The sequence below is a fragment of the Sorex araneus genome, chromosome 5 (assembly GCF_027595985.1).
Source record: "Sorex araneus isolate mSorAra2 chromosome 5, mSorAra2.pri, whole genome shotgun sequence".
Lineage (NCBI taxonomy): Eukaryota > Metazoa > Chordata > Mammalia > Eulipotyphla > Soricidae > Sorex > Sorex araneus.
This window is the reverse complement of record NC_073306.1, coordinates 124,255,150-124,268,162: the sequence shown is the minus strand read 5'-3', so window position 1 is coordinate 124,268,162 and position 13,013 is coordinate 124,255,150. Positions and strand designations below refer to the sequence as shown.

The 13,013-nt window shown below is 40.2% G+C and overlaps 1 protein-coding gene across 1 annotated transcript in view; it reads right to left on the bottom strand.

The window, feature by feature from the left end:
- The window catches only part of TOP1 (DNA topoisomerase I), a 102,560-nt gene that overhangs the window by 18,377 nt on the left and 71,170 nt on the right, over nucleotides 1–13,013 (bottom strand). The window contains exons 10-13 of the mRNA XM_055137526.1: nucleotides 12,566–12,687; nucleotides 11,534–11,656; nucleotides 8,630–8,817; nucleotides 8,188–8,332 (exon numbers count right to left, since the gene is read on the bottom strand). Of these exons, the coding sequence (XP_054993501.1) occupies nucleotides 8,188–8,332; nucleotides 8,630–8,817; nucleotides 11,534–11,656; nucleotides 12,566–12,687 (578 nt within the window). The remainder of the gene's footprint in view (nucleotides 1–8,187; nucleotides 8,333–8,629; nucleotides 8,818–11,533; nucleotides 11,657–12,565; nucleotides 12,688–13,013) is intronic.

Here is a 13,013-nt window from a genome sequence, read left to right as displayed (position 1 = left end):
CAGAATGACAGGGATGACAGTGTAGGGATTCTGAAATTCTAAGTTCAGAACCCTGAACAAAGAAACTAGACTTCAAGCAGAGCACTGGAAAGAAACTTAGGGTATTTAACCTGATGCGAGCTCTTACTTCCCCATTTCACTGTCAAACACAACTGGATCCTGTCTAACTGCTCAGAAAGTCTCAGCTAAATATTTATGCTCATGAAAAAAATCCACATGGCATTTCCCTGAAGTTGATTTCTGTCAATACCAAGGTATACACATGCCCACTGCATACAAGGACCTCAGCTTCACTGTTGAATCTGTGATCCAACAACAAATGCAGCTAGGATTGAATGTCATTAAATTCAAGATAACCATTCAGTTTGATGGAGCTGTCAAGGAAACAGAACCAAAGATTACAAGATGTAATCACCCAGGAACATTGAGGAACTTCCAGAACAGCTACAATTATTCACCATTTTCTAACCTTTGCATTTAAAAGTATTCTGATTAGATCGAGGTAAACAACGTTAATGGGAATAAAGCTTTTGGACTAAGGTTTAAAAATCGATTCTAAAAGAAATGAAAGGTTTTTAAAAGGTTACGAAAAAGACAATTTAATCAATGGCTATAAAGAAAACTTTGCTGTAACCATGTACAAAAGAAACAAATTTTTTTTTTTCTTTTTGGGTCACACCCAGCGATGCTCAGGGGTTATTCCTGGCTTTGCACTCAGGAATTACTCCTGGCGGTGCTTGGGGGACCATATGGGATGCCAGGGATCGAACCCAGGTCGGCCGCGTGCAAGGCAAACGCCCTACCTGCTGTGCTATCGCTCCGGCCCCAAAAGAAACAAATTTTTAAGCAAGGACCAAAATCAAAAGAAATGGAGTTTAAAAATATCCTAAGGAATACAAAAGGTTCGAGTATTATAAGGGTTAAAATAGACTATAATGGGAACCTAGATAGTACAAAGTGCGGGTGCTTGCCTTGCATGCAGCTGACCAGGGTCTGATCCTCTGCACCCTGTATGGGAATAAACTCTGAGCACAGATGCATGTGGCCCAATCCATGCCCCCCACCCTCAATTCCAAAAGAATAGTGATATAAACACAAAAATGGAAGAATCTTCATCTTAATTCTCCCACCTTGTATGTGGCCGACCTGGCTTCAGATTCCTCTGTCCCTCTCGGAGAGCCCGGCAAGCTACTGAGAGTGACCCGCCAGCACGGCAGAACCTGGCAAGCTCCCCGTGGCGTATTCGGTATGCCAAGAACAGTGACAAGAAGTCTCACAATGGAGAAGTTACTGGTGCCCACTCAAACAAATCGATGAACAATGGGACAACAGTGCTACAGTGCAGTGCTACAATGAAAGGGTAGTAATTTGTACCCACCTATGCCTGGTTTTCACCAATCACGTAGCCACAGGTCCTATAGTCAAGGAAATTTGCAGGAATATGTGTGTGTGGGGAAGGGGGTACACAGAGCAAGAAAAGGTAGAGACTTCTAGCTCCTGACAAATAATAAAAAATAAAACCTTACCCAAGTACTGCTGAGGACCCTTTCTCACAACCATGTGTGGACTAGTACTATGTGCTTATTTGGCTACAAACAAGGGATTTAGTATTACTTGATATGAGGGGTGATTTCATAATTAGTGATACAAAGAAATAGAATTTAGGTCTAAATTCTAAATCTATATCTAATTAGAAATAGATCTAAATTCTATTTCTTAGCCTTGGAAAGCTTAAGTTTTAGAAATACCTTCTGACGTTTAGGAAAGTTAGTAACAAAAGGTTATATTAACATTAATAATAACATGGCTTGGGTTTTTTTTAAGCCACACTTGGCAATACTATTTGGGGGAGGAAGGTGCTTCTGGCTACTGCTGGCTTGGATGCGGTGTGAGGGCTCCTAGTGATACAGGAGTCGGGTAAGCTGCACGTAAGGCAAGCACCTTAGCTCCTGTACTTTTTAACATTTGGCTCTTTTTAAACCTTTTCCTAAAGAACTTTAGAGGAATATTTCTAAGTATGAAGAGAAAAAGATGTAATGGTCCCTTAAAACGGAAAACAAAGTGTAAAACAACACATGACTAGGATACAGTAAAATTTTGAAATAAATTTCATACGGCATAAACTTCAGATATATATATATATATATATATACATACATACATATATATATATATATATAATCAGAAAGAGGAATTGTGAACTGAAACTGTGTCCCACTTACAAGATGACTTTCTAGGCAGAAAAAGGCAACTCTACTGGCATAGAGAATACACTATAAGTGATGGGAAAGAGAGAGATAATCAAATCAGAAATGCTAGCTAGTGGTTTTCTTTCTTTGTTCACAGGAAGAAAGTGTGGCAAAGGCAGATGAACCAGGAAGAGCCTCACATCTCACTCTACCAACCCCACCCACCGCCACAGGGTGTGGTCTCTATAAAAAATGTAAAAGATTCGGGGCAGGAGTGATAGCACAGCGGGTAGGGCATTTGCCTTGCACTCGGCCGACCCGGGTTTGAATCCCCGCATCCCATATGGTCCCCTGAGCACCGCCAGGGGTGGTTCCTGAGTGCACAGCCAGGAGTAATCCCTGTGCATTGCCAGGTGCGACCCAAAAAGCAAAAAAAAAAAAGGAAAAGATTGAAAGTTACTGTCCTATGGAGTATCTTCATCTATACAAAGACCACAAATGAAAACAAAAACATAGTTAAGTAACCACATGTAAACCTGGAAGATGGTTCAAGGACTGGAGCACAAGGAACCCAAGGCTCAGTCCCCAGGGACCGCTAGAGTGTTCCTGGAGCACCGCCAGGTATAGCACCCAAAATATTTTTATTTTTTAAAGAGAGAGCAAGTGAACATATAGATGGAGAAGTTCCAATATTCCTTTAAAATGCTCTAAAGGAAATTTCATGTAAGTAAAAGGAGAATTTGCCACCTAAAGATCCTCAAAGTATTGGGTGTACTTCAAGAAAAACCCTGAGGGTAGGTGGCAAGCATAGAAATTAATCAAGTATCTGAATGTAATTAACCATTAACTGAGTTTGGGTTCTTTGGCTGGATTTTTTTGGTAAGTAAAACTGGGTCTTGGAAAATGGTTCAAAGAGCTGGAGTGCAGGCTTTATGTGCGGGTATCCTGGGCTCAGTCCTGTACGGTCCTCTCAAAACAAAAAACTAAAGACATCGAAATATAAACTATATTGGGGCTGGAGCTATAGCAAAGCGGGCAGCCATTTGCCTTGCTCAAGGCTGCCCGGGTTCTATTCCCAGCATCCCATATGGTCCCCCCAAGCACTGCCAGGAGTAATTTCTGAGTGCATGAGCCAGGAGTAACCCCTGTGCATCGCTGGGTGTGACCCCCCCCCCAAAATAACCAACAACAATAACAAAAACAAAACAAAACAAAAACACAAAGAAATATAAACTATATGTAAAGAATTAAAAGTAATCTAAAGGTTAACTATCTGGTTAAAAATAAACAACAACTCTGTACAATTACTTTAGGGCCACACCCAGTGATGCTTAGTGCTTAGTCCTGCTTCCGTGGTCAGTAATAACTCTTGGTGGTGCTTGGGGGATGATACAGGATACTGGAGATTGAACCCAAGTCAGCTGCATGAAAAGCAAGTGCCCTTCCTGTTGTGCTCTCTCCAGCCCTACAACATTACTCTCAGAATGAGTTCAAGCAATGCTGCCCAATAGAAAAATCAGTACTATTATCACTTCAATAATAACCAATGAAATATAGCAGGAAAACAATCTCATTCACAACATTAAAATTAATAGGAACTCTTAGAAAAAAACAGAAAGCCAAGAACAGTTAAGAAAATTTTGAAGAACAAGATAAAGGAAACTTGTCTTTTTAAATTATAAAATTTCTGCTTAACATTAAGCTAGCTACAAGTAGTAAACCATCTATGCAGTCAATGTAAAAAATACAATGCCAAACAGACAATATACAGGAATATTTTTCAGGGTCTAGGGAGATAGCTCAAAGGGCTGGAGCATATGCCCTGATGTATAATGCCCAGATTTTTATTTATTTTTTTAATTTTCTTTGCTTTTTGGGTCACACCCGGTGATGCACAGGGGTTACTCCTGGCTCTGCACTCAGGAATCAACCCTGGCAGTGTTCAGGGGACCATATGGGATGCTGGGAATCGAACCCGAGTCGGCCGCGTGCAAGGTACAGTTACAGACTGACATACAATGTTCAAGTGCCCACCCCTCCACCTGTACCCATTCTCCACCACCAATGTTTCTAGTATCCCTCCCACTCCCCCCCCCCGCCCCCCGGCCTCTGTGGCAGATACATTCCCTCTTACTCTCTCTCCTTCAATGCCCAGATTTTAATCCCTGTCACCTCAAGGCCCACAAGTACAACAAGGCGCAGCCCTTCAGGCCCCCAGCCTAAGCATGAGCAGCACAGCTTCACAACAGTGGGCACTGTACCCGTCTGCATATTTGGCCAAGGACCACTGGGAGTGACCTTGGGGCTCCCTAGGCATTGCTTATGAGTTCCCACCACCCACCAAAAAGAAAACAAAACAAGACATTCTAGTGAAGCTAAGATCGAAATCCATAAGGCGAAACTTAGGAAATCTTCCCAAGAATGTGAAATATGAAAAATTCAAGAATAAGAAATAGAAAAAAGGCACACATGCACACATGACTGGGATGGGGGGGGTATGGTATTGGTGTAAACTGGTTCAAATACTTCAAAAACAATCTGAAAATATCAGGGAACCAGAAAGACAGTACAGGCGTACAGTATAGGACCCCCCGAGAACTGGATATGGCCCTTCAGACCCAAGCACCACTGGGGTGGGCCAGGTAACAGCTGACAATGCAGAGCCCAAGAAGCAATGGATCCCCTGGTGCTCACACTGAACCCCATCAGCCAGATTGGTTAAAAAAAGAAAAATCACAAGAAGGGCCTCTTAGGAACCCATCATCCTAAAACAATTTGGAAATGTTTTTAAATAATAAGCAACATTTCTAAGTCCAGAGGAAAAGCATAGTGACTTAAAACACAGGCCCTGCAAGCAAATGGTCCGGCATAAGGCCAGATCACCAGTGTATAATTCTGGCAGCTCTGCTGTCTGCAATCCCTGATGACCCAGGGATAGCAGCCATACCAGTCAGAAATGTTTTAGTACTACACCTGAAGGGAGAGCACACTTTGAGGAGCAGAACCAGATGTGTGTGTAAACCCTGGATATCTCAATAACATCAACAAGGGAAAGGGGAGGGGAGAAGGAATATAAAGTTAGGATTAAGGGAGAAAAAAAAGCCCAGGCAATTCTTTCAGGAGTAAGCTCTATTCATCTATTTGTGTCTGTTAACATCTCTTAAAAAAAAAAAAAAATCTCTCCCATTGTGGGATAAAAAGAAACATAGTAAGGGAATAAAAATAGTCAAAATCATCAGAAGTATAAAATTGAGTTTAGATCTGAGGGCAGAGGATGTTCTCAGGGACACCGGTGTAGTGGGTTCTCTGATGATGGGCATAGTGTTAAAATGATGTATGTATGAAAAGTATAATAGTACTCTAAATACCAGTACTTCATTACAAATGGTTATAAAAACAAGGAGAAAAAAGTATATCCATGTAACATGAATTTATCCCAGTATTGGTTATAAGAATAAAAGACTGAAACAACCTAAATATCAGTAATTAGCACATAATAGAATACTATGTACCAAACATAAAGAATTTAAGGTGTAACATCAAGAAAAAAAATTCTCAAAACCAAAGCTGAGTTTCAGAATTTCAGTAATATATCTAATTCATAATAACACCTTTAAAAACACTATTTTATATACATGCAAATATATATACTGTAAGAAATAAACAAAAACATGAAAATAGAAGGATTTAACTCATTAATTATTAATCTCCAGGGAGATATGAATGGTCCACCAGTGCTTCAGTGTGTTTCTCAGTAACACTTGTCATGAAATGAAGTAACCAAATAATACTAAAGATTGATACAAGCCAGATCATGGGTTTGAGATTGCTCACTACATTATCTATTCTTTATTCCTTTTTAATAGGGTGACTCCCTGCAGTTGCTCAGGGGATGATGTGTACCAGAATCTGAACCTGGGCCATACTTGAGCCGTCTCCCACACAGCCTTCCAGGGGAACGTATACACTTGACTGTGGTGCAGAGAAATCACACAGTTGGAGGCACTGGGGATTCTAGGAAGCAGTTGCCTCGGTGAGGCAGGTACTATAACACTGAGCCATCACTAGGCCCCATGTCTATTCTTTAAAAATAAAATCTGGGGAGAGCACTTGCCAGGGGTGTTGCCTTGGATGCACAAGACCCTGTGCTGGATCCGAAGTATTCCACAAGCGCCAGCTCTGCTGGTTCCCAGCAACACTGCATGGCTGAGCACTAGCATTAAACCAGGCCCAGGTGGCTGAGCATCACCCGAAGTGGCCACAGGTTGTGCACTGTCAGGGAACTTGAAAAAAATAATTAAAATAAAAACTCTAAAGTTACATCTAACTTAAGCTAAAAAGAATGCATGTCCTGTTGGCAGTAATCAAAACCTACTTAAGAGCTGTCAAAGCCTGGCCTTTGAGCATTATCTCACTATTCTAAATAGAAAAAAAAAAAATGAAAAAATGGCAGAAAGCTGAAGAAGTCAACTTTACACTCTTCCCTCCCACCCCCAGCCCCCCTGCTGCCGGCGCCAGTGGCAAAGCTTTAACCATCAGCATGACTCTTAGGATCTCCAAACCCTTAACTCTAGTCTAGGACTCTGTGCTGGTTTCATGAGTACTTTTCATACCTGTCTTAGAATACCTCTCTTTTTAAGTCCTAATTGTAATATAATTTCCTTCATAAAGTCGTTCCTGATCTTTCCTGGTAATAACTGCTCTATTTACCTAAAGCGTTTAACATCTACGTTCAGATACAACTGGATTCTTACCCATTCTGCTCCAGGCAAGTTTGTGAGAACTAAAACCCACTATTACACCACTACAGACCTATAGCCCAGCACTATCTCAGCCAAAGAATGAAAAATGTTTTTTAAAACTGCTTGACTTTTCTTCACCAAGAGGATGACTTTTACACCTAATGATTTTTTACTTAGTTTCTGATTCTATACTTACTCTAGTTGAGAAAGCATTTTTCCAAATTAACTGAAGGAAACGCACAGGTGGTATTTTTCTTTGGAACACAGGATGATAAAAGCTAAAAAAGGTAGGACAGAGCCTTTTAAACTATGATTTTTATATCTTAATAGAGGTTTTAAAACCTACATCAAGATTAAACTTTTAAATTTTGGTTTGCTTTAATTTTGGCAGTGCTCAGGGCTTGTTCCTGGCTCTGTGATCAGGGATCACTCCTCTTGGAGCTTGGGGAAACATCTGTGGTGTGGGGATCAAACATGGAAGGCAAGTTGTCCTACCCTTTGTAATAATTCTGTCCCAGGACTAAAATCTTTGGCTCTAGTCCCCTACATGGCAATAGTTAGTCTAAACAGAATTAGCTCGCCACTATTTTGTGGAATCATTTCTTTTTTGGTTAAGGTCACATTTCTAGAGTATGTCTGAGGAAATGTCTAAGACTCTCCCAAGCAGGATATGCCTAGCAAAAAACTCAAACTATCTTTTTCTCTTTTCAAATAGCATTACCAAATAATCAAAATAGGCATAAAACAGTTTATGGTGCTACCACATACATTAACCCATATGGTCCTGGTAGAATCTAACAAAAGGAAACCTTAGGAAGCTGGAAGTATGTTAAGACACTAGATATCAAAATTTCTTTCAGGAAACTGAGTGACTACATTCCATTCCTCAACGTAAAAGGAAATGAAGAGAAGAGAGTTTAAGTAGCCAATATACATTTATCACATTCTGGCCACAGACAGCTATCAATGTGAAGATAGGGAATACATCTATCTTGTTACAAAGACTAATTCCTACCACCAGGAACATGATTTAGAGAATATCTGAGTTAATAAATAAGGGTTCGTTCTTATACAGAAAACACATGCAGTCTTAGAGAAATTAGCCGAAAATGCAAACCACTAAACATACCTGTCCTTTCTTCTTGAGGGGAGCGTTTTAACTTGTCAAAGTGATTCTAGACACCAAAATCCATCACATTTCAAAAAAAGACAAGAGATTTTCAGACTAACTGATGCAGCTCTCTGCAGTCTTTTACCTTGATTCGAGAACTAGGGTTCAGCATGATGTATTTAATGGAACCTTGGATATTCTCTGTCCAGGAGACCAGCCAAGTAACCTTGTTATCATGTCGGACCTCTTTCCATTTATGTCCTGGAGGAGGAGAAGGAACCTTGGCATCTCTGTGGAAATAACAAGCAGGAGGTGTGAAATAAAGAGAACAATATGACTACTCATGACCTAAAGTGGGTAAGTTTCCTAAGCCTACATTTCCAAGATTCCTAACCAGCGATGAGTATCTGAAAAACCAGTGTGGGGGGAATTTATACACTGAATTAATGATGGTCTGCAAACAATTTTCTGTAATGTGGGTTAACATTCCCACATTAATGTTATTCCCACCAATAACAAAAAAAAACAAAAACAAAAACAAAAAAACCTCCATTTTATCTCTGGCCCAAAGGATGAACTGTGCTTACTTGCTGCAGTTGATGATTATATCTTCAGGCATAATTCGTCTCTTCAGCATGCCCATCTTTGGATGGTTGCCACGACCACGGAAAAGCCCAGGAGGTTCTATCTTGAAGTTGGCAATCCTCTCTCTGTGATTATCCATAATACAGAAGCCATATTCTTTCAGTAATTTTTCATTCTCCTCTTTGATTTTCTGTAAGACAGAGAAGTTCTCAAAATAGATTCAAAGTGCTCATCTCTATTCATATGTTCTTATCTCTTAGGAGAACTGGTCAAGATGGTGGGGAAAAATACCTAAAAACAACCCCAAAAACCACTTACTTCAAACAAGAGGCCTTCCCCCCACCTCCTTTTCTGGCGCTTTGGATCGCGTAGGCGATGCTCAGAGGTTACTCCTGGCTCTGCACTTAGGGGAATTACTTAGTGCTCGAGGGACCATATGGGATGCAGGGGACTGAACCCAGGTCGGCTATGTGCAAGGCCAACACACCCTACCCCTTTTACTCCAAAATGAAAATTGTGTTAAATGATACATATGTGTTTAAGAATATTATCAAAATAGTTCTAAATATAACTTTATTTTATTTATTCTGGTGGGGAGAGTGACAGTCCGAGGGTATTAGGTCACACCCAGCAATGCCCAGGGGTCACTCACAGCAGTGCTCAGGAACCATGAAACATGAAAGGTAAGCACCTTACCCACTGTCCCATTGTACTATTTCTCCAATCCTTAAATGCAATTTCAAAAGTATGATTTTGTAGGCCTGGAGACATAATACAGCTGGCAGAGCATTAGCCTTGCACAAATCAGACATGAGTTCAATCTCTGCCATCCCAGAGGGTCCAGCGGTCTTCCTAAGCATCACCAGGAGTAACTCCTGAGCATCACCGTGTGTGGCCCAAAAACAAATTAAAAAAAAAAAATACGGTTTTGTCTATTACAGTAAAATTAAGAGTTAAAACGGGAGATAAAAAGAGTCTGATTAGGTCTCATGAAGAACTTCTCATGAAGAACATCTCTATGTGTTCTAATAGATTCTAGAGCCCTTTAGTGTAAGGTACTGCACATGGGTTTGCAGGCTTAAACAAACCTGTCATGTCCTTGGCACATGAGTACATGTTATCCATGTTGCATAGAAGGGGTGGTTATTTTTAGCCCACTCACACTATGCTGACATTTCATAACATTCTCTACTTAGTGACACAATTTACGTCCTGTTGCTTTGTAGAGTCAAAACTTGTTAAGTCACAAGTGTCCTTGGCAAATGTTCCAAAAAGGTAGTATTTCTTTAACTTATCTTTGTATAATTATTTCAAAAAAGTGCCAAAGGATTCTCAAATTTAAAAATACCTCTAAAACAAATGGGGAAGGGCTGGAGCAATAGCACAGCGGGTAGGGCGTTTGCCTTGCACTCGGCCGACCCGGGTTCAATTCCCAGCATCCCATATGGTCCCCTGAGCACCACCAGGGGTGATTCCTGAGTGCAGAGCCAGGAGTAACCCCTGTGCATCGCCAGTTGTAACCCCCCCCCGAAAAAAATAACAACAAAAAAAAACACCAAACCAAAAAAATGAAACGAATGGGGAGACAGCTCAAGTTATCAGGTCCACACTAAAAGCACTGTTAGCAGTAGCCCCTAATACATATTTAAAAATAATAAATAGCATTTAAGGGGATCTGTTCAGTTCAAATCTATGTTCTTCAATGGTCAGTTGTCTTTTTGGCTTTAAGTCTGTTACAACTAATCAATTTAGCTAGTGTTATAAGACAGCAGCCACAGATAGTATGTTTAAATACGTGTTAAGTGTCTTGGTTAAAAATCTTTTTTTCCCTTTGGTTTTTGGGCCATACCCAGTGGTGCTCAGGGCTTACTTCTAGCTCTGTACTCAGGAATCACTCCTGGCAGGGCTTGGGGAACCATAGGGAGTGCCAAGAATTGAACCGAAATTAGCTACATCCAAAGCAAGCATCCTACGCACTCTACTATCTTTTCAGCCTCTGGGTTAAAACTTTTCAACAAAATAGACCATGTACAGCTGGAGATAGTACAATGGGTACGATGCTTGCCTTGCATGTGGCTGACCTAGGTCCGATGCTCAGCATCCCCTAGAGTCCCTTGTGCTCACCAGGAATAATTCTAACTCCTGATTACAGAGCCAGGTGTAACCCCAGTGCTGAGTGTAGCCCGAAAACCTTAAAAAGATAAAAAAAGAAAGAAAAATAGGCAGTCTAGGTTGCCTATAGAAAATAATATCCCAAGTGGAAACTAATAAAATTATTTAGACGAGAAAATGCCCAAGGATAGGAGACAGAAACAGATGAACATGGTTTGATTCTAGAATAAAGCAAAGAACAAGTAGGTATATGGTCAGGATTATTTTATATCTGCATTAAGTTTCTAATTCTCAAAGACTGTGGGAGCAGGTCTGTCCATCCTTTGAATACTGCTGAATTATATTAGAGTTATATTACTGCAGTTACTGACTGGGTTCAAGTGGGTGGAATTCCAACGTTTGTAAAATGAACTATTAACTGTCACTGTCATTCCGCTGCTCATCAATCTGCTCGAGCAGGCACCAGTAACGTCGCCATTGTGAAACTTGTTGTTACACCACAGGTAGCTTGCTAGGCTCTACCATGCAGGCAAGATACTCTCAATAGCTTGCCAGGTTCTCCGAGAGGGGCAGAGGAATCGAACCTTGAGTCAGCTGTGTGCAAGTTATTTGCAATTTTCAGTCTATATAAAATCCTTAGAAAAAAATTAACTTTACTAGGCTGAGAATCCTAAATCTTAATATAGCGCCATATGAAATCACTGAAGTTGTATTGAAAAGAATCAGAAAGAAGAAAATCAAGTGAACTATCACTATTCCAACACTCTACAAAGGTTAAGGAAATTCTGTAATACCTGCTTCTCTTCCTTGCTCATCTGCTTCCGAGCCTCAGACTGAGCTTTGAAATACTGGCTCATCTGGTTAAAATCACATTTGCTTAAGTTGGTGATAATATTCTTCTCATCATTAGTCATTTCCTAGTTAAAAGGGGAGATAGAAAAAGGTAATCACAGTTATAAACTTCTGGATTTCCCAGGGATTATGCAAAGCACTGTATTTTTCAAAGGTGTCTTAAGAGAAGACCAATCTAAAATTCACCTTCGAGGGAAAAAAAACAACAACCTTTTAATTACTCATTCTGTACGAAATATGCAATAAGAAAATGTTTAAAGTGACTATCATAAACACAACTCTAACGTGGTTTTTTGAGTTCCTTGGCACACTGCCATAATCTCCTAGGCCCAGGAGTCTCTACATCACATCTAATAATAAAAAAATATTTCCATACTTGTTTTCTCAGAAATATTATCCTCTTCTATTCATCTATTCCTATTTCCAGAGCTATTCAGGAGGCAAACTTCAAACCAGGCTGTCCATTTCATTCAAACTGAGAATAATAAAAGACTGTTTATCACCTAGGTAGGGCCAGGGATAAAGCTCTGCAGTAAAGCACTTGCATTGCATGCGTGAAGCCCTGGCACTGAAGGGGTTTTTAAAAAATAGCCAGTAAAAATACTGGCTCCGTGGTTTCAAGAACAGTGAGTATCTTAAAGCAAATGAGCAAGAGTCAAGAGAGGATGGGACATTACATTAACATCTCTCTTGCTAACAGCAGACAGAAAAAGTCCTTTAGGGGTAAAACTTTCTTTTACTTCACTGGAGTTAAGGTTTTCTGCTTGATCTATCTGATAAACTCTCTTCTGCAGCCAAGAGAGCTGGCAAGAAAAAGTAAGTATTCTTGTTGGATAAAAACCATGTAAACAAAAGCCCCCTAATTTTTAACACAATAAAACACAAACTTTCTATCAGGGAATATTTTTATAAAATTAGTTTATTATTTAGTAGCTGATCAATATTTGCAAGGTGCAACACATGAACTACAATACCTTTCTCCAGTCTTTAAAGAAATTTTTCCTAAATATTTCCTTAGTAGTATATTCATGGTCGAGCATTTTTGCAAAGAACGTAGCTACTTCTTCTGCTTTGGGGCTCAGCTTCATGACTTTACCTAGAGGGAAAAGTGGTTCCAAAGAGTGAGGTGTAGTATTGATGTTCTCAGTATAAACACTGAGCTTTGAATACCTCTTCAATGTTTCGCTTCTTCCCAAGGTCTGGTAACATATGGTAATACAACAAAACAACATAGTGCTTTTTAATCTATTTGTCCAAATTCTTGTTCTCTTTACCTTAATAATCTCTCTCTGGAGTCTATGACAGTGGATTTTTCTCAAGTGCCTGCTCAGGATCAGTGGGAGAGTGTGGATGTGTGTGTGGAAGGGGGGGGGGGGCCAAGCGCTGGTAGGAATGCTCAGCAGTCATGTTCCTTTTTCCTTC